Raw genomic sequence first — 26,773 nt, forward strand, 5'->3', positions numbered from 1 at the left:
ATCTGCTTAAATGGTTAACACATCTGTGGTCTTTTGAATATTGCTGTAATACTTGAACATTTCATTGCAAGTCAAAACTCTAAGGAAATTAAGGATGTGATTCCCACATGGTGGAAAACAAACTCTGAAGTGACTTTGGATTTAGCATCGACATAAATGGAAAACTGTTGGTTTCTACAGAAAAGAAATCATTAAAGCATGATCTGGGGGGAAAAAGGCACAGCACTACCACTTCACATGGGAGATAAAAGTTCATTTTTCTCGTCCTTAAAATTTCTAAGCCCTATATGAAACTGTCCAAATATACAAAGCTCAATAAACGACTAGCAACATCTAGTGTAAAGTCAAAGTAGTTATTACATTTTAAAAGAGACGCTAGGTCCTCTAAAGACCAACTGCCCCAAACCAGAAGTCTCCACAGAAGACTGTGCAGGAAGAGCCCGTCTTCCCCGGCCCAGGGCAGCTGCTCTTGACGGTTTCTTGAGTTTCCTGCCCCTGGTCTCCACTGCGGTGCATCTCTTGGTTCCACAGGTGACACCTTTGGAGCTCCGAGGACACTGTGACACTCTGTGACCCAGGGCACCTTCTGAAGAGGTGTGTCACCTACTCTCAGATGGAGGTGACTGCCAGTCTCAGGGGTGCGTTCCCGCTGTTACTCAGTGGACCCTGAAACAAAGCTCACGCTCTTACCGCTTGGGGACAAATTACATCAGCAGCTTAGAACTTATGATTCACTGACAAAGTACAACTTTCTTTTATTTCCTGTGCATCAAATTTCATTATGTATTCTTGATTTGCCTTTAAGGAACATGCTGTTGCTTGGTTTCAGTGAAAAATGTATTGCGCTGTTTTTTTTTTTTTTTTTTTTTTTGCCTATATTGTAACGGCACACATTTTTTCCTGCTTTCGCCAAGGTTTCCCTCAATAATGAACTGATGTAGTTCTGTGTAAAACCTAGGTCTGGATGTCTTCTTCATAAAAAACTTTTGTTGATGCCTCTGATGAGAGTTTGCTCCACTTGACCTAAGGGCATGAGCTGCAGCCTACAACTATGTTCCAGCACTTGCCACAGAAAACCGTGGTGGGACGGAGCCAGGAGGAAGCAACACCCACCCGGCCAGGCCCTCTGATTCCAGTTGGGTGACTTGACTTTTTCCCCATCAGGGAGAGGGGGGGAAAATAAGTTTTAAGTTGAAAAGGCTGGAATAAAAATAGAAATACACACGCTCTTCACCTGACCCGCCTCACTTCCTGCGCTGAGGTTAATTTACCAGGACGTAGCCACTGTGCTGTGGGTCCACGGCTTCCAGCATTTCACAATCAAAGAGTCCAGGGAACTCCGAGAGCGCTAGAGGGTCGTAGCTGGAGGGGGCCTCCTGCAGTCCTGAGCTCCTGGGGCAGCCCGGCGCCGCCATGCCGCGCTGCTGGGCTCCGTCCAGGGAGTGCCGACAGGGGGCGGGGCGGTCTGGCTCGGGGGAGGCCGCGCCTGGCAGCTCGCAAGTCTGATAGGAGAACGGTAAGGGTGCCCGGGCGGCCCCTGAGTGCGGCGGTGGCGGTGGCGGGGGAGCAACCCGGGGACCGGGCGAGGCGGACAGCGGCTGCAGCCCCATCTCCCGGTACTGGCTGAGGAAAGGGCTGTACTGCATTTGCTCCGAGGCAGGCTCCAGGACGGGGCTCAGGGGCTGGGTCAGGCTGAAGGGCGGCGGCTGCTGGGATGGCGGCGCTGTCTCCTGGTGGGGAAGGGGCTGCGGGTACGAGCTCTCTGCTATCTGCATCTGATTAAAATATGCCTGCAGCTGAGACTGTTTCTGGAGGAAGAGCCGCTTCTGTTGGAGTCTAAGTTGGCAATACCAAAAGAAAGAATTTTAAATCTTCTTCAGTGACGGCAATTTTAATGTAAATCCAGTATCAGTCATTAGTGTCCGTCCTCCCACTTCTCTCTTTCCCACGGCAGGAAAAAAAAAAAAAAAAAAGTGGGGGTAGGAACCAGTCGTGTTTGGTTTCTTAAACCCAATCTTATTTTTTGTCCCCCAATTCTGGCTGATCCCTCAGTGCTCAAGTGAACACGAATTCCTTTTCTCTAAGACTCTTTTTTCCTCCCTATGAAACAAGAGGCTGATTTCCCATCTGGAGTGTTTTGAAGCGGGGCTGACACCTTGGTCTCTGTGGGTGTCTGTAGCTTGATGGACTAGGGTAGCTCTACCTTGGCCAAGATGTTTCTACTAGTGAGGCCTGGGGGCACGGGATTACTACAAGGCAGGATGGAGGCCTTCTCTCCAGTATAACCCACTTAAGCTGCAGTAGCTCACAGATCCTGAAGGCTTAGGTCTATTCATAGCCCAAAGGGGAAACACTAGGAGAAAAAGAAAACAGAGCCGCTCAGGGCTGCTACTCCCTGACAGGCCTATGGTCCACGGACAGTGGAATATCCACGCTAGCGGATTGAAACCTCTTTTCCTGGTAGAGGCAAACACTAGGGGAAAGGACAACAGACCCAGCTTAAGTCTGCCACAAAGAAAGTGATTTCTTTGGCCAACCACCATCTCTCACCTGTGTTCTTGCAGCTGCTGTTCAAGGCTCCGTGGTGGTTCTTTACAATAAAGCTGACAGGTGTTCTGGGCTTTTGACAGAAGGCTGGGCTTCTGGAAGAGCAGAAAAATACAAGCGTGACATGTTGTCATCTAGGACGCAGTCATTAGACTGTCCTTCTGCCTGGAGGACGAAGCCAAGTGAGTCCTCCAGAATCTGCGCAGGATGCAGGGACTGACACTTGCTCGTTGAGACCCTGGGAGAACCTGTGGCCCAGCAGCATTGGGTCAGCAGGCCTGGGCTGTCTCAGCTCTAACCTGCTTCACTTTTCTGTCTCTAAAAGTCCTCTAGGACCGGGAGGTTCATGGAGACTAAAAACAATGAGAAAAGTGGAGTTAGATCTATAGCAAAGGCCACAGCACCTGCTGAATGAACAAATGATTCATTCTTTATGGGATCTACGTTGCATCATTTTTAAAGATTTGTGGGCACCAATAGAGAGCTGATAGTACATTTTTTGCTGACTTGAGATTTCCATTTTACTTATTATTCACTAAGAGGCATAACATAGAAGCAAAGAAGCCAGGGTTCCCTTTCCTGCTGCTCAGTGGCAGTACCCTTCCCTGGGGTCTGAGGACAGACCTTTTCTCCTGCCAAGACAGAGCATAAGGCTAAGTCTGAACATGTTTCTAGAAACTACAAGTGCGGAGTCAGACCCACCTGCCTATAAAGGAATTAAGCAGCTGCCCTAAAAAAATACCAAGCAAAACAGGTTCCTGCTTTGCAGAAAGGCAGGTTCGGGATGGACAAAGTGAGCTGGACAACAAGGGGGAGGATCCCACCTGGAGTCTGTGCTGCAGGTACTGGGCCTCCAGGCTGTGCCGCTGGGAGAGCTGCGGGTGCGCGCTGCCCGGGAGCGCAGACACGCTCTTCTGCTGAGGAGGAGCTTCTTCCTGAGGAGCAAGGGGTGGAGACACTTTCAATTTCCCACGTGGGAGAAAGTTCCAAATCTCAGTTTAAGCACCTTGGCAAATGTCCAAGGGGAACTCCAACTCTGCTAAGACATAATCCTCCATGCTTTTACAGCAACTAGTAGGCTGAGGGTTAATCACTTTGCAGAAAGTGTGTACATGCATTACCCGTAGTAAACGATAACCTAGTCAGTACTGGAGCAAAGGCCCCCTATGTCAACAGAAGGTTATTACCTTCATGTGGGCACCAAATGCTATAATATCCCTGATGTACTGAAAATGGGCTCAAATAAAATGTATTAAATAAACAGCAATATTTTTTGTATTTTTAGCATAAATAATTCACTTATAATATTTAGTGAAGTGATAGCACATCAAAAATAGTGGCAACAAGCGTCTCACTTGTACTATTATTTGTAATTTCTGTGTGTGTGTGCATGAAGGGAGGGGAGTTCAAGGGAGACTCTAAGAGGTATAATTCATATAAAATCTGCCCTAGGAACCGAGCATCGCTTGACAGCGTCCAAGCCTCCATGTGGTACTGATCACCTGGGCCAGCGTGGAAGGGTCTAACCCAACCTGTCGGGCAGATGGCAGCAACAAGGAAGGCCTTCAGGCTGTGGTCTTTCCAAAAGAACCTGTTTGCTCCAGGACTGGAGTAAATCCTCTAAATGAAATGACACACCATCAGGACACACTGATGCCTTATTCTCACCCAGCCACTGTGGGCAGGGCCCAGAGCACGCACCTGAGGGCAACTGCTACCCAGGTCTTGGAGCTGAGGAGCAGGTGATGCCAGGTTAGGGTCTGCCTCTGATCCTATTTGCTCATAGAGCAACTGCACCTTGTTCAACTCTAGGATTCCTTTGGTTCTAGCCAGATTCTGAAGGTGTTGTCTAAATGCTACAATTCCTGAAAGAAAGAACAACGACCAAACAGTTTAAATAAAACACAAGGCCTTTCAGTGACCAGAGGTATGAAACCAACATGGCAACAAACCCCACCCAGTCCTACAACACAAGAGCTGTAGGAGCCAGCAGAGAAGGCAGGCAGTCACCTTGGGTGAGGGAAGTGTCTGACGCCCGGCGGCCCTCTCTGAAGCTCACTGGAGACCTGTTGTGGGCCTCTCGTTTCTGGGAGCTCAGAGCCTGCATGGTGGGGTTGGCAGGCCTCAGGCTCACGAAGGGAGACGTCATGCGGGGTGAGGGCTGATGGGCTAACATGATGTCCTTAAGGGAAGGCTTGTCCTCAAGAAAGTGCAGGTCCCTCTGAACAGACCCCATATCATACTCCGAGTCCACACTGTCAAGGGAGGGGTTGTCACGCACGGAGAAAATTTTCCCTTCAAGAGAAAAGACAAAACACAACACCAATATGACCACCAGTAAATCGCAACTTCTTGGAACACGGGATACAAAGCATAACCAGCTTGAGTTTCTACAGCAACGATGTCCTTAATTTCCAACCAAAACATCTTTCCAGAACTTTTTTACATGTCAATTTAATCAGCTTCGAATTTCGTGGTGAAAACACTCCAGAACCTGTACCCGTAAGATCTGGGCCACTCCAAAAGGACCAGAGTCCTTGATGAGTCACAGAGCACGCGGATGAATCCTGGGCGTCGGGGGAGCCCTCTCAGAGACGTTTCATTTTAATCTCTGACAGCTGCTGAGCGGGCCTAATCTTAACTCGGCTGCATGTGGTCCACAAAGAAACAAGACATAGACAACATTCCAGGGGCTGGTTGGTATCATTCCTGTTTCTTGGGGAAGACTCAAGATGCCGGGAAGACCCAGGCCCGCACTTACTGGAAAGCGTACCTGAACCAGGCATCACGGCCAGCTGATTGGTCACTTCCGACAGAGTGTGCCGCCTCTGCCCGCCGCGTGTGGACTGCAAGGCGCCCAGGGCCCGCCCGGGGTCTTCCTCGGCCTCTCCTTCTGTCTCCAGCCCTTCATCAATGGAGGTCTCCATCACGTCGCTGGGCAGTGACTGGCACCCTTTCCTCGCCAGGACGGGAGGCACAGGGTCCAGGAGACAGCCATTTACCTAAACGTCAGTGTGAGAGGGATGTGAGAGGAGCCATCAGTCGCTGCTCTGCTGAGACACTTGAAGAATCCACAAAGGCAAAAATGTCAAGACCTCTGGCCAATTAGAAATTAAGTAAAAAATGTACATATTGGTTACTAATGACAACCATGTAGATTAGAAGTTAAGGCAAGTCAACGGCAGCACTGAAGAGACAGAAGCCCATTATGACCCAGATTGGCACTGCCTCCCAGGTGTCTCTGAGTCATCATGATTACAATGAACAATTTTTTTTTAGTGGTTTCCAGATGAATAGGGTCTATGAGCTTGAGGCCTACCAGTTATTATTATTTTTTTTAATAAGGGAAATGAAGAGGGGGAAGATGAGATTTAGAAAAAAGAAAACAAAACCAACTGCACGGCTCATAGCTAAGAAAAGAGTAGTCACCAGCATTCTTCGAATGTTCAACCGCAAAACATACTGGAAGGCTCTACACATACTTCTATATTCATAATTTAAGTACCTGCACACTGGATTTAGTCTTTAATTGGTTCTATGTGCCTAAGGAATGGAAAAAAGAATTCTTTAAAGACGGACATACCACAAAAAGGAGTGAAAAAAAAATTCAAATGGCAAACAGCCAAAGCCTTCCATTATAGAATAACAAATGACTCACAGGCCCCAAATTCCAGCAGAGGTTAACGAGCAGCAGCGCTCTGAATTCTCTCTGCTCCAGCAACACACACAGTATCTACGCTTCCTATCCCACGGGATGAGCTCAGCACAGCTCCGGAGCGAGAGCGTCGCCTTCCTCTGCAGTTGCCAAGCAAACCACCTTGGGGGGGCAGACACAGCACACAAAGGGGAGCTGTGGTTGTGAGTTCTTCTGGCTGGTAAAAGCCCCATTGAGGAGGCAATTATTTACCTCATTACCTTAACTATTCCCCCGTGGAAATCGATCCAGTTTTCTCCTATGAATAGCTGCTCAGGAGCAGCCAGGCATAAGACTGAGCTCCCAGCAGCACTTTCACCTGGAATACACCGGGTAGCGCTATTGTTTCCTTTGGAAGCAGGAGAGGCTCATGTATGTGAGAGGTGACGTGGGACATCGCTATGCCAGACACAGGAAACTTTCCTCTTATGGCAACCAATCTGAAGGCGCTGCGAGGCCCTTTATTTGGAGAGGGAGACTTGGGTGACTCAGATCGTTGTTTGCTTGGGGGAGGGGATGGTTATTCCATAAAATCTGTTCTGGGGCTGTAGCCATTACTTGGATAAGGCAGCTAATGCACTACAGGGTTTTAAAGTGACAAGTGGCCATTTAAAAGGAAGGGTAGAAAATGCTTTCTTCCTAGACTAAGACCAATCTTCTCCATGGCACTAGAAAACAAAAACTCTGAAATCTGGCCAGCAACAATTATGTTCCCCTTCAACCGTCCCCAGATAAGTGTTCCCTTTTTGACTAAACTTAAAAGTTTTCTTGTAGGAAAGAATGGTGGTTTGGGGACTTAACGTTCATAACTCTACGCTACGTTCCTTAGCTGTCTACTAGTATAATTTTCTAAGACTAGCCAAGGATGATTTGGAAATGAATAAAAAACAACAGAGAAAAGACTGTTATCAAGTAAATATCTACTGAGCATCTTTACATTTTATAGCATATGTCAAAATTTTATCAGATATTTCTTGCGAGAAATATTTTGCAAGTACCGCCTTACAACCATGACTTTCTTTCCTTAGTAGAGAAAGGCCACTTTTTTCTGAGTACTCAAAAAACCTTGCAATCCCCCCCAATTTACGATTTTTCTTAAATTGTCTGCTTATAAGTTTATTTCCTCATCTAGACTACAAGAAGAATTTTTATCGTTCATTTAACAATGTTTACTGAATTCAGTTTCACCCTGGGACAGGTAGATGACAATGATCTGGTTTTTCAGATGATGCTTGGTGATGACTGAATCAGAAAATGCTGTGGTGACCCTTTCATAGTTAAGAGGTATGAACAGAAAGCTGCCCTAGAGCTCATTCAGTTTACAGGTGTGAACACTTTCATCTCTAAGATCAGTTCCTGAAACAGGTGATAATCATGCCACCTTTGCCTGCCAGTTTACCCAGGGACTTGATATAACAAACTCTAGGATTTTGTGACTGTAACATGGGCTGATCTATCTTAGTGACCTAAGCTGCTAGAAATGAGATCTTTTGCTCTAGGAAACAATCCAGGCTAACTGTAAACTCTAAGACTGCAAAATACAATACGGGTGGGTAAAAGGTACATTTTCCAACACAGTGTTTTTGCCTTTCCTTAAAGTTCAGTAGATCACTTCCCTTCTGATAAGAGATCTCAGATGCAGTAGATAGCATACAGGTAGGAGTCAGCCTCTCAGAAACTCCACCACTAATTGATAACACCCCTGAGCTTACCACATACACAAGATTCCAGCACAGGAGATTGCCAGACTGTTATGGACTGAAAGTTTGTATCTCTCCTTAGATTCATGTATTGAAGCCCTAACATCAGTGTGGCTATATTGGAGATGGAGCCTCTAAAGAGCTGACTGACATGGCAGACTAAGGTATAGTACTAGCCAGTGAGCCTGGAGGCTGGGAATGTGCCTTATTTAATTTGTATCCTAAGTGCCCGGCAAGTTTGGCATATATTGAAGAGGCTCAAACCTCAGCTCCATCACTTATTAGGCAAGTTGCTTAACTTCTATAAAGCTCATTTTTTTTTTCACTTGTAAAATGGAAGTAAAGTTGTTTGGAAGGATTAACTAAAACACTGTGTATATTAACATTATTTCTGGACCAAAGAGAATGCTATTTTATAACAATAAACATTTTTTACAGCATGAGAATAAAACAACAGCATCTTCTTTTAAAGCATTTTTACCATCTTGAGGCAAATTAAACAAATAACCAGGTGAGGAAGGAAAGAACTAGATAACCCCAGTTCCAGAAATTTATCCTAAGGAAATAATAAAAGGTATAGTCAAAAATTTAGACACAGGGATATTCACCTGAAGCATATGTAAGGAAGCAAAAAAAATTAAAGTACCTGATGTCCAAAAATAGAAGAGTAGTTAAATAAGGGTGCATCTAATACAATATATTAGGCAGTTGTTAAATATAACTCATGCTTTCAAAGAAGATTTCATGGTATGGGAAAAATGCTCATGATGTTATATTACGTAAAAGCAAGGTACAAAATTACATATAATAGAATAAAATTTTGTTTTAACAAGTCTACCTACGTACTGAGTCACCCTATACTCACCCACCCACCCATCCATCTATCCATCTATAACCTACTCTAAGGAAACGTGTCAAAATGGGCTTACCTTTGGGTAGGGGGACTATGGATAAATTAATTTTTTTCTTTATCCCTCTTTGAATTTTCCATGTGTGATTCTGACTGGTTTGATGTCTTTTTTTTAAATCAGACCATGTTCGTAATAGTTTGTTTTTTTTAATTAATTAATTAATTAATTATTTTTGGCTGTGTTGGGTCTTCGTTTCTGTTCGAGGGCTTTCTCTAATTGCGGTGAGCGGGGGCCACTCTTCATCGCGGTGCGCGGGCCTCTCTTGCTGCGGAGCACAGGCTCCAGACACGCAGGCTCAGTAGTTGTGGCTCACGGGCCCAGTTGCTCCGCGGCATGTGGGATCCTCCCAGACCAGGGCTCGAACCCGTGTCCCCTGCATTGGCAGGTTCCCAATCACTGTGCCACCAGGGAAGCCCGGTTTGATGTCTTTTAATTATAAATTTAAAAATCCAAATTCAGAAGTAAAAGTGCAATTTCTCCCCTTTACAAAGTCTTAGAGGTTAACACTATTAAGAGTTTTTGATGAATATCCTTCTTGGATCTTCTGTTATGTGTACTACCTTATAATTTAAAAAAGGTATTAAAAACGTCAATAGACATGAACAGCCCTACTACACTTGCACTTTCATAGTTTAGTTTCACAGTTCCCTTCCACTAGCCGGACATGAAGACGGTAACTTGGAAAATCCTTTTCTCATAGAACTTTAATAAAATGTTAAAAGTGACTGAAGTGTCCGTATGTGTGTGTATGTATAAAGTCCATTATTCCCAAAGAAACTCTCAAAAGTGAGAGACTGACCCTACAGGGCTTGCATCTGCTCCTGTATGGGCTCTGTACCACCTGCGGGTCTCGGTTACTGCTCAGAGTTGGGTGACCGTCTCAGAAAGGTGCTATTTTGGCAGCAATCCCAAACCCATGTTTCAATGCAGACTTCCCGAGGGATTTTACTGATAGTTTTAAGTTTAAGTTGAAGACTTCCGGGAGGGAAGGAGAAGCGAAACCTCCGAGGTGCACAGTATCTGCCACCAACGCGAGCAGAAATGACTGAGCAACACATGCAGTTACGCGGCATCCTTTAGACGAGGACAACAAATAGGCGTTAGAGGAAATGCATATGAAGCAAGACCAACAACAAAGGGCTAGTATCTCTGTCTGACGGTTTTGTGTGTGTGCGTTTATTTATGGGCCCCAGAGAAAGAGGTGCTAGGGAGGGAAGAGGCACAAAGAGTACTGCTGACATAAATGAAATGGTCTGCAAATAAGACCAGCGGATGTCTACAGCCTGGCTGAGTGCCAGGGTGGCCCTGCCAGTGTGGGTGGCCAGTTCCAGCATGGCATTGCTCTTCCTACAAATGCAAATATGCCATCTAGCTTCTGTCTATATCTTTCACAAAATCATTCATTTCCTGTCTGTTTCCTAGTTACGGTAACAATCACAAGCTTTAAAAATAGCTTGCCCTATATAATACGGCAGACAGTGCCCAATCTGTGTTTCGGGCCTGAGGCCCTCATAGCCAAGCTTTAAGCATACTGCATTTTAAATTTTTCAAGGGAATTAGATTTTAAAAATAAATGAGTGATGTTGCCTCAATTTATGTCTAAATTTCTGGGTGAGAATGTAATAGCGGTTTATGAGGATTTGAACATGCTAGGCAACCACAGGCAGAGGAACAGACTGTCCACAGGAAGTGGCCTCGTCCTCAGGGACAGGGACACTAACTCCTCATGGTCAGGAACCCGGCTTAACACCTGCTTATGGCAGCCCAGTATCAAGGTGCCTTGACTGCACTCTAGTCATTACTCATTACTTAACTTCTGAATCAGCTCTACCTCCAGAGCTCCCTATTTCTGAAAATGCTATTCACCTTCCTGATCATCAAGGCTCAAAATACTGTTATCGGTCTGGACTTCTTTTCTCTGGACCCTAACCGTCTATCAGTTTTATCTGTGCAATCTCATTTATACCATCCCCTCCTCTCAGTTTCATGGGCACCATCCTAGCTTAGGCCCTCGTCATCTCCCCTGACACACACTCTAACCTTCTACTGTGCTTGTCACCAGTCTCTCTCCTATCCAATGCAGGCTACGGACCCTTCCAGGTTCATTTCTGAAGCACAACATGGATCATGTTGTTTCCTTATCAAAAAATCTCCGATTGTTTCCTACTACCTTGGAGAAGGTCCATTTGGAAAAAACTCTTTTTTTAAAATTTAATTTTATTTATTTGGTCATGCCGGGTCTTAGTTGTGGCACGTGGATTCCTTAGTTGTGGCTCGAGGGCTCCTTAGTTGTGGCTCACTGGCTCCTTAGTTGCAGCTCGCCAGCTCCTTAGTTGCGGCATGTGAACTCTTAGTTGCAGCATGCATGTGGGATCTAGTTTCCTGACCAGGGATCGAACCCAGGCCCCCTGCATTGGAGGCGGGGAGTCCCAACCATTGTGCCACCAGGGCAGTCCCCAAAACTCTCTTTTTTAAAAAAATATTTATTTATTTATTTGGCTGCACCGGGTCTTAGTTGTGGCATGTGGGATCTAGTTCCGTGACCAGGGATCGAACCTGGGCCCCCTCCATTGAGAGCACAGAGTCTTAACCGCTGGACCACCAGGGAAGTCCCAGAAAAAACTCTCTTGATAATACTGAAACATGTTCCCGTGTTGAGAGCCCCAACCTAGAGAAAGAGTCTATCCCTTGGCTTGCCATTCAAAGCAAGGCTATTTGTCTTTATTTTGTCCAACTTCCCTTCACATGCCCTCTCCCTCAGCCACACTGAGCTCCTGCTCTGACTCAGAGGGACCCAGGCTTTCCTGACGTTTGCTGTTGCTCAGGCCTTTCCCTCCACCGAGATATCACACCCTAGTTTCCACCCACCCTGATTCTGCCCTCCTCTCAATTCCCAACTCTGACAGTTAAACCAAAGACATTCCTGATCAAATGAACTAAAAGCAACTCCCCCGTCTCCTTCTAGTCTTGCAGCACTTTGATTTTTTTATCTCTTTAAGGGACCAATTATGTTTTATCAATTTATTCAGTACCTGGCACATTACCTTTAGTTACGCCTCATGTCTCTTCTGCTAGACTACAAACTTTGAGGCAGAACTAATGTCTGAGTCATCTTTTTATTACCTAACGAGGCTAAAAAGACAGGAAACCAATATTTGCTGAGTATCTACAATTTGCCCAAAACCTCACACACATTCTTTCAATTAATCCTCACAACAGTCTCATAAAGTTGGTATCGTTGTTTTACACAAGAGAAATGGAGGTTCACAGAAGTTAGTCACTTTGTCCAAGTTCACACAGCTAGTGAAGAACAGAGTCTATTTTAAACATACTCTAACACCTGCCCATTAATATGATCCTTTGTATATCACTGGATGCTAAGTATATAAAACACAAACTAGAAGTTAAATAAATATTCATTAAATGAGGGAAGCTGTCATGTTCCATATACTAAAAGCCAACTTTATGCAGCACACCAGAATACTTATCTCCTTTAAGTATGTCCAAACTGGACAAAAAAAGATGTTTAACCGACCAAAAAAGATGGCTCATCATTTTGTAGCTGCAGCACAGGCAGCAGAAGAGAGGCCATAATAACATAGGCAAAGCCCAATTTAGCACCATAGTTATACTTTTGTTTTCAGAATTACAATTGGTTTAAAAAAAAATCCAAAATCTATGAGGGATCTAGAACTCGAGAGAAGGAATTGGTTAAGGAAAGAGAATGAAGAAGGATTCTGAAAAGTACACAGGAGATCTGACATGTTACGTAACCGTTGTAATGACAAGATGGAGAGAGAGCGAGGTTAGGCCTGGATACTTTTCTCAGGTCTTCTGCACAAAAAAAACTCCTCCCAAGTGACTTGAGGAAATGACAAGGTTCAGCTAAGCCGAAGTACAACATTTGTGTGGACAGAGTTGAAATCTCCAGCCAACCAACAAGCTTGGCGTCTCTCAAACACATCTGTACCTTTGGAGTGTCGACACACTCTTCCTCCATGAATGCTGCTTCCGCCTGACAGCCGGATGCTGGAAACGTGAAGGCGTCCACATTGGATGCCTGCGGGAGGAGGGCAGATCGCATCACTCGCACGTTTGGTGAATGCACCGTCACTGGGAGTCCCACAGTTTGTGTCTGTAAATATGGCAAGAATGGAAAGTTTGGGAACATTAATACTTTCTATATAAATATACAAAATTCTTGAAATATAACAGTTCTTCCTGATGCAATTAAAGGATAAATAGTGATTTGTTGGAAACTCCAGAAAAGACGTGATGAAGTACATACATGGTACAGGTATCGATCTGAAGCAGTCTAGCAATCAATTATTCTGAGATAGGTTGTACAGAATTTCGTTCCTGTTCCATGATGAAGTGCATAACTTTCACAGGTGACAGGAAAGCTAGCCTTTGTAAGGAATCTAAGATGCTCTTTTTCAATTCAATGAACATATATTGTCTATATCCTTAAATATATTACCTTGGAAAGATACAAAGAAGAATAGAGAAGTCCCAGTCTCTAGGAGTACGAGATCAAAACTGAACCAGAGATAAGATACACACACAACTAACTGTAATACAAAGTACACTGCAATAAGGGCTATCTACCTGCATCTCTCTCTCTCTTTTTTTTTTTTTTTTTTTTGGTGGGGTACGGGGTGAGATGGTATATATTTCTTGGCAAGGGTGTGAGTGAAGAGGAAGAAGAGAGAAGCAGCAGCTACTCGGAGGGGACAGGAATGTCCTACTTTGAAAGAGACGCACAGGCTGAAACACACACAGCCTGCTTGCCCAGTGGAAACAGAGATGCTTATTGCTGAGCAAGTTATGTTCCTGAAGTCAACCTACTCTAGAAAGTCCATTCTCCATGTCTCCTCTGTTAAAAATTCTAAGTAAACAAGTATTACAAAGTTTTCCTCATTTAAAAGAGAAGTTTCCTTTATGACAATTGGCAAGAATTGATTTTGAAGATGAAACCGTTGGATAATCCTTTCCTCCCCATCTCTTCAAAACTAGCAGAATAATTTATTAGATGCCTTTTGAACATAACAGACATTGCAAAACATCCGAGGGAACAATCATCATACCACTTTCTAAAAGGCAGAGGAATGGCCTGTATTTTTTCTGCCATTGTCACTTTAAGGGATATAGGATGGTGAGCTTTAAATTCAAACAAATGAAAAGGAAAAAAACGGTATGATTCTAGCTTTTCCATTCCCAAGACCTGGTTTTGATTCCTGGTTCCATCACTTACTAATTGTGTGAACTTAATCAGTTACCTAAACTCTTTGCATCTTATTTTCTTTGCCTCTAAAAAACGTCGTAATATCTACTTCACAGTGAAGTTAGGACTGTAAAAGGCAACATGTGAAGTCCTTCACTCAGTAATGTTAATTCCTCCTTTCTCCTTCTTTCTAAAGTCTTAAAATGACGACAATAATTTAATACAGGAATTAGACTGTAAAATGAATACACAGTTTTGTTCTCAGATACTATCTAATGGTTCCCAGTTAAAATGTCAGGTTGATGGTTTTCAATAATGGGGGAATATGTTATAAATACACTTTATACTTGACTATGACTATATTTAGAATATACTTTATATTCCAACATTAACATCATTAGATATACTGCATCAGATGAAGAACAAAATAGCAATAGCAAAGTGTTGGTATTATATGGATGGTAAAAAGAGACAGAAAATACACTGTATATTATTCTGAGCATGACAAAGAAATAGCTTTTCTTATATCATCATTCCTCAGGCCTATATCCTCAGCCACTTTTAAGACGAAACATTTTTTTTTTCCTTTCAAGCATTAGTCATTTAAATTAATTTCTTTAGCCACAATGTAAAATTTAAACTTCCGAATAAAGCATATTTGATACATTCTTCTTACCCTTATCATTGGCTTTTCAATCAAAGGATAAAGCTGAACTTTGATTTCTGTTTCCCAAATTTATTAGGCTGCTCCTTATTAGGGCAAAGCGCTACCTGTAGACACTGCCCTGGAAATGAGATACCAACATGACAACTATGATATGTTGTTCTTCTCACTCCCTCCCTCTTGTTAGCTGTGACTTTTTGAATGGCAGGATTGTGCTGGGCCAGACCAAGCATAACACATTTTCCTTTCACATCCAACCTGGACTACAATAACTTACTGTGAGCTTCGTAAGGACAGAGAAATAACACATTTTATTGTGGCAGCTGCGTCATAGGAAATACAGTGATAAGATTCAGGGGTCTGCTTTTTAGGATTCTTGGAATCACTAACGGGATTAAAGAAGTCTTTTTGGCACAAGTTAGAGTATAAATATTCAAATAGCATGCCCAGCACTAAAGATCTGATTAAAGAATATGTTATTATAATAAATAGATGGTTGATTAATATCCCAAGCAAGCAGATATTACCAGTTTCTCCAAGAGTGGCCATAAACACAATTGGCACATGGAAAGATGCTCAACATCGCTAATTATTAGAGAAATGCAAATCAAAACTACACTGAGGGGCTTTCCTGGTGGTGCAGTGGTTGAGAATCTGCCTGCCAATGCACGGGACACAGGTTCGAGCCCTGGTCTGGGAAGATCCCACATGCCGCAGAGCAACTGGGCCCGTGAGCCACAACTACTGAGCCTGTGCGTCTGGAGCCTGTGCTCCGCAACAAGAGAGGCCGTGACAGTGAGAGGCCCGCGCACCGCGATGAAGAGTGGCCCCCGCTCGCCGCAACTAGAGAAAGCCCTCGCACAGAAACGAAGACCCAACACAGCCAAAAATAAATAAATAAATTTAAAAAAAAAAAACAAAACCTACACTGAGATATCACCACACACCGGTCAGAATGGCCATCATTAAAAAGTCTACAAATAACAAATTCTGGAGAGCGTGTGGAGAAAAGGGAACCCTCTTACACTGGTCGGTATGTAAGTTGGTGCAGCCAATATGGAAAACAGTATGGAGGTTCCTCAGGAAGCTAAAAATAGAATTACCATATGATCCAGCAATCCCACTTCTGGGTATATATCCAGACAAAACTATAATTCAAAAAGATACATGCACCCCTATGTTCATAGCAGCACTATCTACAATCGCCAAGACACGGAAACAACCTAAATGTAAATCGACAGAGGAATGGATAAAGAAGATGTGGTACAAATATACAATGGAATACTACTCGGCCATAAAAAAGAACGAAATAATGCCATTTGCAGCAACATGGATGCAACTAGAGATTATCATACCAAATGAAGAAAGTCAGAAAGAGACAAATACCATATGATATCACTTATACGTAGAATCTAAAATATGGCACAAATGAACCTATCTACAAAACAGAAAGGGACTCACAGGCATAGAGCACAGACTTGTGGTTACCAAAGTGGAGGGGAGGTAGGGGAGGACGGACTGGGAGTCTGGGGATAGTAGATGTGAACTATTACGTACAGAATGGATAAACAGCAAGGGAACTATATTCAGTATCCTGGGATAAATCATAATGAAAAAGAATATAAAAAACAGTGTATATATGTGTATAACTGAGTCACTTTTCTGTACAGCAGAAATTAACACAACATTGTAAATCAACTATACTTCAATAAAAAAATAAATTAAAAAAAAAAAGAGTGGCCATAAACAATGACCATGTCCACTAACTGTAATGACTTTTTAGATCATATGTTTACTGTCTTGAATCTCTTCTTCTGATTTTATGCTTTCCGGCACCATTAAAATGAAAATAACATTTTCTCCTATGGGAAAAATCTTCACTGGTCCCATAGGAATATGCTTATTATGGACAGAATTGTGCCCGCTGCCCCCGCCCCCATCTATATGTTGAAGCCCTAACACTCAATGTGACTATATCTGTAGACAGGGCCTTTAAGGAGGTAATTAAGGTTAAATGAGGTCATAAGGGTGGGGACCTAATGCAAAAGGACTGGTGTCCCTCTAAGAAGAGGATGAGATACCAGAGATCTCTCTTCCTGCATGTGCAGAGAAGAGGATGTGCGACCACATAGTGAGAAGGTGGCCGTCTACAAGCCAGGAAGAGAGTCCTCACCAGAACCCTGATGGCCCCTTGATCTTGGACTTCCAGCCTCTAAAACTGTGAAAACATAAACTCTGTTGTTGAAGCTGCCCAGTCTGTGGTGCTTTGTTAACAGCAGCCCTAGCTGACTTTTTCTTACAGCTGTGGAAGGCAACCTCTAATCAGTAATTAAAGAAGAACTGGGATGAGTGTTTCATTCTAGTCTACTTACAGTTGATGGAAAGTTGGAGTGGAAGGACTATTAAAAACTAGTAGTTAGAATTCACAAGAAAAAGGCATATTTTTAAAAAATAGTCACCTGCAGTCAATTAGATGTAACATTTCCTGTACATTATGTGGCAAATATAAGTACTCTAAATCCATCTAAGATGGGAATCTCAATGTTTTCTAAGTAGTAATCATGGGTTGTTCATCACTATACCATAAATTCCTTAAGGGCAGGGACTGTTTCCTGGGTACCTGTGAAACCATGATGGCTGGGACTGTGCCTGGCACATAAGTGCTCTATCTGAACGGAACTGCTGGTATCAATTAATCAATTTTATCTTTGTAGCAAACTTATGAAGTAGGTATTGCTATTTCCATTTTATAGTTAAGGACCCTGGAGCTCAGAGATGCTGACTTGTTGAAGTCACTCAGCTCAGTATGGAACCCAAAGTCTGCTTGATTGCACAAGTCATGTGATCTCTGCAAAGGATCTTGTGATTTCCCCAGTTCCTTATCACTCTATCAAGTAACAAGTGCCACTTCTTTAAAAAGATAGTAGAACATCAAAGAATTCAAGGGAGAAGGCTCTACTAAAACTTTAAGCATATTTATAGTCATAAAAACAGAGAAATCTATTTTTTAACAAGTTCAATACTAAACATTAGAATGTGAAGTCTCGTAGGGAAGGGAGATCTTCTTCAACCCCAGTGCCTGATTCTTAGCATCCAGATGGCACTCAAGACAAGTTTCTGAATGAGCACTGAAGATGGCTATTTGAATTAGAAACATTTTAAGTCAATAGCTTTCTATGATAACTTGGATCAATGCATAAAATGAGAAGAACTCACGGGGTGCTTGGTAATAAAAAAAATGATCAAACATAAGAAGCCCCAAGCCAAATGAAATATAACTTGAGATCTAAGGAATTTGCTTCAAGTTTCGATATGAAAGGAAATCATGTACAATAACATATGCGTGTGCTCAGGAGCAATCGTTTATGTAACCCTCACTTGTGTAATGTTTCAGAAGAATAAAGAGACTCGGGAGGGAAGCTGCTCAGCATGGGGTCTTTCCTGCTTCCTATCCTTCCGCCTGGCAGCATTTTCCAGAGGGAAGGGGAACCCTCCATTTCACTATTACTACCCCAACTTAGGAATCCTCATTTTATCTCCCTCCTCTCTATCTTGAAAGCCATACCACTCGACTCTGAAGGATCCCAAGTGCTCAGAGATACTTCAACCCAAATATCTGGAACTTTATTGATATATTATTTTACTCACATTAGTATCAATATTCACATTATATTAGATATTAAAATATGTATAACAAGGTACACCATTTACCTATTAAAATCAAGGCGATTTTAATTTCCTGGGGTTTCTTTTTCACATATTCTGTAGAAGCCAATGCAAAATTCTATTATAATTCTATAAATTTTGTAAAACTGCCAAACAAAAAATACAAAGTGAAAACTCTTTTGCTCTTACTTGCATTTTATTTTTATTTATCTAATTTTATTTATTTATTTTTTAAACATTTTTATTGGAGTATAATTGCTCTACAATGGTTAGTTTCTGCTTTATAACAAAGTGAATCAGCTATACATATACATATATCCCCATATCTCCTCCCTCTTGCGTCTCCCTCCTATCCTCCTTATCCCACCGCTCTAGGTGGACACAAAGCATCGAGCTGATCTCCCTGTGCTATGTGGCTGCTTCCCACTAGCTATTGATTTTACATTTGGTAGTGTATATATGTCCATGCCACTCTCTCAATTCCTCCCAGCTTACCCTTCCCACTCTCCATGTGCTCAAGTCCATTCTCTACGTCTGTGTCTTTATTCCTGTCCTGCCCCTAGGTTCTTCAGAACCATTTTTTTTCTTTTAGATTCTATATATATGTGTTAGCATACGGTATTCGTTTTTCTCTTTCTGACTTACTTAACTCTGTATGACAGACTCTAGGTCCATCCACCTCACTACAAATAACTCAATGTCATTTTTTTATGGCTGAGTAATATTCCATTGTATATATGTGCCACATCTTCTTTAACCATTCATCTGTCGATGAACACTTAGGTTGCTTCCATGTCCTGGCTATTGTAAATAGTGCTGCAATGAACACTGTGGTACATGACTCTTTTTGAATTATGGTTTTCTCAGCGTATATGCCCAGTAGTGGGATTGCTGGGTCGTATGGTAGTCCTAGTTTTTGTTTTTTAAGGAACCTCCATACTGTTCTCCATAGTGGCTGTATCAATTTACATTCCCACCAACAGTGCAAGAGGGTTCCCTTTTCTCCACACCCTCTCCAGCATTTATTGTTTGTAGATTTTTTGATGATGGCCATTCTGACCAGTGTGAGGTGACACCTCATTGTAGTTTTGATTTGCATTTCTCTAATGATTAGTGATGTTGAGCATACTTTAACGTGCTTGTTGGTGACCTGTATATCTTCTCTGGAGAAATGTCTATTTAGGTCTTCTGCCCATTTTTGGATTGGGTTGTTTCTTTTTTTGATATTGAGCTGCATGAGCTGCTTGTAAATTTTGGAGATCAATCCTCTGTCAGTTGCTTCGTTTGCAAATATTTTCTCCCATTCTGAGGGTTGTCTTTTCATCTTGTTTATGGTTTCCTTTGCTGTGCAAAAGCTTTGACGTTTCATTAGGTCCCATTTGTTTATTTTTGGTTTTATTTCCATTTCTCTAGGTGGGTCAAAAAGGATTTTGCTGTGATTTATGTCATAGAGTGTTCTGCCTATGTTTTCCTCTAAGAGTTTGATAGTGTCTGGCCTTATATTTAGGTCTCTAATCCATTTTGAGTTTCTTTTTGTGTATGGTGTTAGGGAGTGTTCTAATTTCATTCTTTTACATGTAGCAGTCCAGTTTCCCCAGCACTTATTGAAGAGGCTGTCTTTTCTCCATTGTATATTCTTGCCTCCTTTATCAAAGACAAGGTGACCATAATGTGCATGGGTTTATCTCTGGGCTTTCTATCCTGTTCCATTGGTCTATATTTCTGTTTTTGTGCCAGTACCATACTGTCTTGATTACTGTAGCTTTGTAGTATAGTCTGAAGTCCAGGAGTCTGATTCCTCCACCTCCGTTTTTCTTTCTCAAGATTGCTTTGGCTAGTCGGGGTCTTTTGTGTTTCCATACAAATTGTGTAATTTTTTGTTCTTGTTCTGTGAAAAATGCCAGTGGTAGTTTGATAGGGATTGCATTGAATCTGTAGATTGCTTTGGGTAGTATAGTCATTTTCACAATGTTGATTCTTCCAATCCAAGAACATGGTATATCTCTCCATCTGTTTGTATCATCTTTAATTTCTTTCATCAGTGTCTTATAGTTTTCTGCATACAGGTCTTTTGTCTCCTTAGGTAGGTTTATTCCCAGATATTTTATTCTTTTTGTTGCAGTGGTAAATGGGAGTGTTTCCTTAATTTCTCTTTCAGATTTTTCATCATTAGTGTATAGGAATGCAAGAGATTTCTGTGCATTAATTTTGTATCCTGCTACTTTACCAAATTCATTGATTAGCTCTAGTAGATTTCTGGTAGCATCTTTAGGATTCTCTCATGTCATCTGCAAACAGTGACAGTTTTACTTTTCTTTTCCGATTTGGATTCCTTTTATTTCTTTTTCTTCTCTGATTCCTGTGGCTAAAACTTCCAAAACTATGTTGAATAATAGTGGTGAGAGTGGGCAACTTGTCTTTTCCCTGATATTAGTGGAAATGGTTTCAATTTTTCACCATTGAGAACGATGTTGGCTGTGGGTTTGTCATATATGGCCTTTATTATGTTGAGGTAAGTTCCCTCTATGCCTACTTTCTGGAGGGTTTTTATCATAAATGGGTGTTGAATTTTGTCAAAAGCTTTTTCTGCATCTATTGAGATGATCATATGGTTTTTACCCTTCAATTTGTTAATATGGTGTATCACATTGATTGATTTGCATATGTTGAAGAATCCTTGCATTCCTGGGATAAACTCCACTTGATCATGGTGTATGATCCTTTTAATGTGCTGTTGGATTCTGTTTGCTAGTATTTTGTTGAGGATTTCTGCATGTATGTTCATCAGTGATATTGGCCTGGAGTTTTCTTTCTTTGTGACATCTTTGTCTGGTTTTGGTATCAGGGTGATGGTGGCCTTGTAGAATGAGTTTGGGAGTGTTCCTCCCTCTGCTATATTTTGGAAGAGTTTGAGAAGGATAGGTGTTAGCTCTTCTCTAAATGTTTGATAGAATTTGCCTGTGAAGCCATCTGGTCCTGGGCTTTTGTTTGTTGGAAGATTTTTAATCACAGTTTCAATTTCAGTGCTTGTGATTGGTCTGTTCATATTTTCTATTTCTTCCTGGTTCAGTCTTGGGAGGTTGTGCATTTCTAAGAATTTGTCCATTTCTTCCAGGTTGTCCATTTGATTGGCAAAGAGTTGCTTGTAGTAATCTCTCATGATCCTTTGTATTTCTGCAGTGTCACTTGTTACTTCTCCTTTTTCATTTCTAATTCTATTGATTTGAGTCTTCTCCCTTTTTCTCTTGATGAGTCTGGCTAATGGTTTATCAATTTTGTTTATCTTCTCAAAGAACCAGCTTTTAGTTTCATTGATGTTTGCTATTGTTTCCTTCATTTCTTTTTCATTTATTTCTGACCTGATCTTTATAATTTCTTTCCTTCTGCTGGCTTTGGGGTTTTTTTGTTCTTCTTTCTCTAATTGCTTTAGGTGCAAGGTTAGGTTGTTTATTTGAGATATTTCTTGTTTCTTGAGGTAGGATTGTATTGCTATAAACCTCCCTCTTAGAACTGCTTTTGCCGCGTCCCATAGGTTTTGCGTCATCCTGTTTTCATTGTCATTTGTTTCTAGGTATTTTTTGATTTCCTCTTTGATTTATTCAGTGATCTCTTGGTTACTAAGTAGTGTATTGTCTATCCTCCATGTATTTGTATTTTTTCCAGATTTTTTCCTGTAATTGATATCTAGTCTCATAGCACTGTGGTCGGAAATGATACTTGATATGATTTCAATTTTCTTAAATTTACCAAGGCTTGATTTGTGACCCAAGATATGATCTATCCTGGAGAATGTTCCATAAGCACTTGAGAAGAAAGTATATTCTGTTGTTTTTGGATGGAATGTCCTATAAATACCAATTAAGTCCTTCTTGTTTAATGTATCATTTAAAGCTTGTGTTTCTTTATTTATTTTCATTTTGGATGATATGTCCATTGGTGATAGTGGGGTGTTAAAGTCCCCTACTATGATTCTTACTTGCACTTTAAATAAAGTAAGTACTCACGTAAGTAGATGGAAATCCTAATAGATCATGTGAACGAACCACTCCTCTTCTCAACCTCTATGCAGGTGATCTCCCAGTTCTCCTAAGCCTTAGCCTCTCTCCAGGGACTCAGATCCATTGTTCCTTGTAAGCAGCTGAGTCTCTGCCACCACGACTCTCTCAGCCTTGGGCTCAACAATGGAGTCATCTCTAATTTGTCGTCCCTTCCTCCCCAACATTTATTTATTACTTTATATAACAAACACTTATACAGCACTGTTCTAAATGCTGAACAATTACTACCTAACTTAAACGTCTTAACATCCTATAATTATTCTCATTTTAAAGCTTGGGAAACTGAGGCAGAGAAAGACCTCAAGTAACTTTTTTAAGGTCCACAGCAGGAAACGGCAGAATGTGGGATGTGCCTGAGTCCCTGCTTTAAACCATCACATTGAGCTGCCTCTCCAGATCAGTGCTAAGTTCATCCAGAGTCTACCTCTGAAATGTTCCTTACACTTCCCCCTTCCTGTCTTCTTCCACTGGCACAGTATTAGCTCAAGTCTTCAGTATTTCTCATCTCAACTACTATAATCATCTCCTAACAGCTCTCTCCAAATTTCTTCTCTTCCCTAGCCAATCTATCCTTCCCAATGTTACCAAATTGCTGGCTTGAAGTATGGATATAGCTTTATCACTTTTTTGCTTAACAGTCTTCAGTAGTTCCTCGTTTCTTCCTGAATTATTAGTAAACTCTTTACCTTGGCATTCAAAGCCCTTCACAACATGGCTTCAACTTAGCACGCCAACTCTTTCATTTCCCTATTCTTTAATTCAAGTGAATTAATTTGAAAAAGTCCTACGCTTGCCCACTTGAGTACTTCTGCTCACACTGCTTCTGTCTACGTATAATGCCTTTAACCACTGCCTCTCCCTAACAAAGTCCTACACAGCTGCGAAGCTCTACCTTAAATGCCGCCTCTCCCAGAAAGCCTTCCCAATCAGATGCATCTCTCTCCCCTTTGCCCTTTTTTTAAAAAAGGTTTTCTCTATCAAAATGATATTCACAGCATCTTCTAAATTTTGCCCTTTCTCTATTTTGAAGGATGGTTATTCGTGATGTTGTGTTATTTTGCTTCTATAATGTAATGACTCTGAGGGCAACGACTCTTTTATACATCCTCTTCCCCGTAGTGCCTAATAAAAGAAGCTTACATAGTAAACCTGCAATAAAAATTTGTTAAATGAAATTGAATGTACAGGCTAGTTACAATAATTCTTAACATAAGTGAATGATAAAAAAAATGAGAAATCTCTTAAAGAAAAAAACTGTTTGAAATAAACTTAATCCTTAAAAATAGGAAGATGATAAAACATTTGAGGATCTAGTGAACGACGACAGAAAAAAACTTTACAGAAAAACAAGGTGTAGAGGATGAAATCCTAACCCTTTGTACTACACGATGAAAAATGTGTCAAACATGTGAACAGGCACATGCAAAGATAAGACTATTGGCTAATGGGGTGTTACCTTGGCAACTGTTTGTTCGGCGATGGTGCTAGGCCGACGCTGGCGGGCATCAAGTCTCTGCTCCACAGGAAAACTGCTCCTATGTGATTTCAGACGCTCCACCAACAAGTAATAGATGGCAGCAAAGTGGTTATAGCTCTTGTTCTGCAAAGCCTGGAAGAGAATACAAGTGCCAAAGGCAGAGAACCATAAAAACCAATTCAATGATTTAAACCTTTCTAAAAAATGAGGGAAAAACACAACATTGTAAATCAACTATACTTCAATAAAATTTGGAAAATGAATTAAAAAAGGAGGGAAGATGCCATGTGTTCTTAAAAACAAGCAAAGTAACAAGCCAAGTATGCCTCAAAACGAAAGCTATTCCAGAATTTAGAATAGAAGACAGATAACTTCATTAACTGTATAAAGGATGATACCTCTGAATGACTTGAATGGCTCTTTTACGTTAATAGGATCCATTTATTTTTCTGCATTCAGAGAAAATGCCATCATTGTCTCATGCAGACATTCCCCAATGCTGTCATATGGTCCCATCTCATAGCTGCAACTAGGCTGTAAGGTTGGTTAGTAACCTGAGCCCAGAGGCTCTAATTCCACAGCCTCGACACAAGTCCAAACCATTGTAAATCCTGAAGTCAATGATTAAAGTCTTTGGGGAAATTTCTGGTGATTATTTTGGGCTGGAGAATGACATCTGGATGCTACGTTGAGAGACGCTGGGTCTCCGTTCTTAGGTAATATTTTCCTCTTGTTTTTGCAGTCCAACCCTCTTGAAACCTTGAAAATAAAGTCGCTTCCCAATTTTTCACATCCCTAGCTGGCCAGCTCTCCCAGGATATTAACGGAACAGAAGAACAACGGATCCTTTGGCGTCTAATTCCACATGACAGGCTGCATGAGTGCTGTACAGTGCAGCTCAGATGCAGAGCACTGGTAGCAAACATCACAGGCCAGGGGAACTGCACTCACAGCTGCCTTCAAGGGCAAGTACAAAAAAGCCTCGCTAAGCACGTGATGAGCAAAGCAGGAAAGCAGTCTGGTTTCATTTATGGCTACAATGAAGGAAAAGGCAGCACAGTTTGGAGCACTTTATCTTCACAGGGGGGTGTTTTATAGTCTTTCTTGTCATGCTTCATCCTGAAAAGCACTGTTTGTTCTTTGCCTGTTGCGGGGGTATTAAAAAATATGTATATCCTATGCACATGCCAGCTGTTAAAGGACAGAAACAAAGCTGCCAAGGAATTTCCCAGGTTCATGACCTTTTCAGTTCTATGACCCATAAAACTTCCAAATCAGGAATCCACCTGTTTTTGCCTTCTGAGTTTCTTCAGTTCACAACCTAAACCCGATGCCTACCCTTCTTGTTTCTTGCTCAGCCCTCAGCCTTGTTCCATATCTGCACATTTACGTTCCATATAAACTAGCTTATTACCTGTACAGAACTTCATGTTTCATCTTAGAAGAAACTTTCTACTTTGTATTTGCTAAGCTTCCATCTTTGTCTTTTCTCAATCCTATATAAACACTTCCTTTTGAATTTTTTTGGCAGTTGGGGCAAAGGGAGGAATTTTTATATTGATTAAAAGCAAACATAAATATAGTGTGATGAAATCTTCAGGGAACACTGAACAGCAGGCCTAGGTACTGGGATGGCTAAAAGACCAGGATGACAGGTATGAGCATGAAATTTCAAGTTACTAAGTACAACAGAGTCCTAAAATTTCTTTAGTCGAATCTCTGACCACTTTACCTCAATGGTTTTCTGTTGATCTATTCCAAGGCCGTGCATCAATCGCAGAACCTGTTCATTAAACTCCCCAATGGATGGCTCATTTTCTTGCCCTTGTGGATAGAGAACAGGTCTCTGTACAGGAACTTCTACGAGCATCCACTTATGCTCCTTGATTTGAGCTATGGTTAGCCGTTTGGACGGGTCTAGGACCAACATCCTTCGAATAAGGTGCTCACAATCTACAGAAAACACAATGTTACAAAAGTCACGTAAATCACCTTGCACTTTGGGGTATTTACTTGACTCATGTGACTTTGTACAATGGTGTTAATCTTTGTATCCTCCACAGTGCCCACTGGAAAGCAGAAGGTCAAATGAATAAATGAATACCTGAAGGCTACTCGTATTTGTCAAGTTCACATGATGAATGCTGGCACACAAAATTAACCATCACTGTGAATGAATACTTAAGAAAAAACAGGAGGGTGTAGGTCTATTCAATTCTGTCTTAATGAATCTTTTTACTGAATTTCTCAACTTACAATATCTAGACACAGACTTAGATTTCCACTAAAGAAAAAAAACAAGCCTTCTTCCTAGAAAAAGCAAATAATAAACAGTTCCTTACAGTCACTTCCGAGGCTGATACACTAAGGCTATTAAGTGAGGCCAGAGTTCTCCAAGGGACTGTTGCTATTCTCCGTATCAGTGCAACTGAGAAAAATGTACATGAAACACTAGTCACTTCTGATGACACTAAGTAAACTGCACTGCTGCAACCCTGGGCACTAGCTTATTCTCTGAGCTGACATCATATTCTTTACTACCCCCACATAAACTAGCCTTTTATCACTTGCTATGTTCTAGGCACCATGCTAAGAGCTTTACAGAGCTTAATTTAATTAATCCCCACAATACCCCTGTTAGAAACTATTGTTATTTCCATTTTATAGACTGAGGAAACTGAAGCACAGAGATATAACTTGCCAAGGCCAGACTGCCAGTAAGTGGTGGACTCAGGATGAAAACCAGGTGGTCTGGTTCCAAAATCTATCCTCTTAACTACTAGAACATTACTTCTGTTACCAGGAACAAGCAAGTTAAGGATGAAAACCAAA

General features: G+C 41.6%; 1 protein-coding gene across 7 annotated transcripts in view; it reads right to left on the reverse strand.

The window, feature by feature from the left end:
• Positions 1–26,773, reverse strand: part of SIK2 (salt inducible kinase 2) — a 138,400-nt gene that overhangs the window by 1,308 nt on the left and 110,319 nt on the right. For 2 of the 7 annotated variants that reach the window (XM_082343485.1, XM_082343483.1), the window contains exons 7-14: positions 25,674–25,894; positions 23,921–24,073; positions 12,823–12,987; positions 5,309–5,549; positions 4,558–4,842; positions 4,249–4,412; positions 3,372–3,482; positions 2,551–2,642 (exon numbers count right to left, since the gene is read on the reverse strand). In XM_082343485.1, coding sequence (XP_082199611.1) covers positions 2,551–2,642; positions 3,372–3,482; positions 4,249–4,412; positions 4,558–4,842; positions 5,309–5,549; positions 12,823–12,987; positions 23,921–24,073; positions 25,674–25,894 — 1,432 coding nt within the window. The other 5 variants (XM_082343480.1, XM_082343481.1, XM_082343484.1 and 2 more) reach the window with 5 other exon arrangements.

The sequence above is a fragment of the Balaenoptera borealis genome (assembly GCF_965194805.1).
Source record: "Balaenoptera borealis genome assembly, chromosome: 11".
NCBI lineage: Eukaryota > Metazoa > Chordata > Mammalia > Artiodactyla > Balaenopteridae > Balaenoptera > Balaenoptera borealis.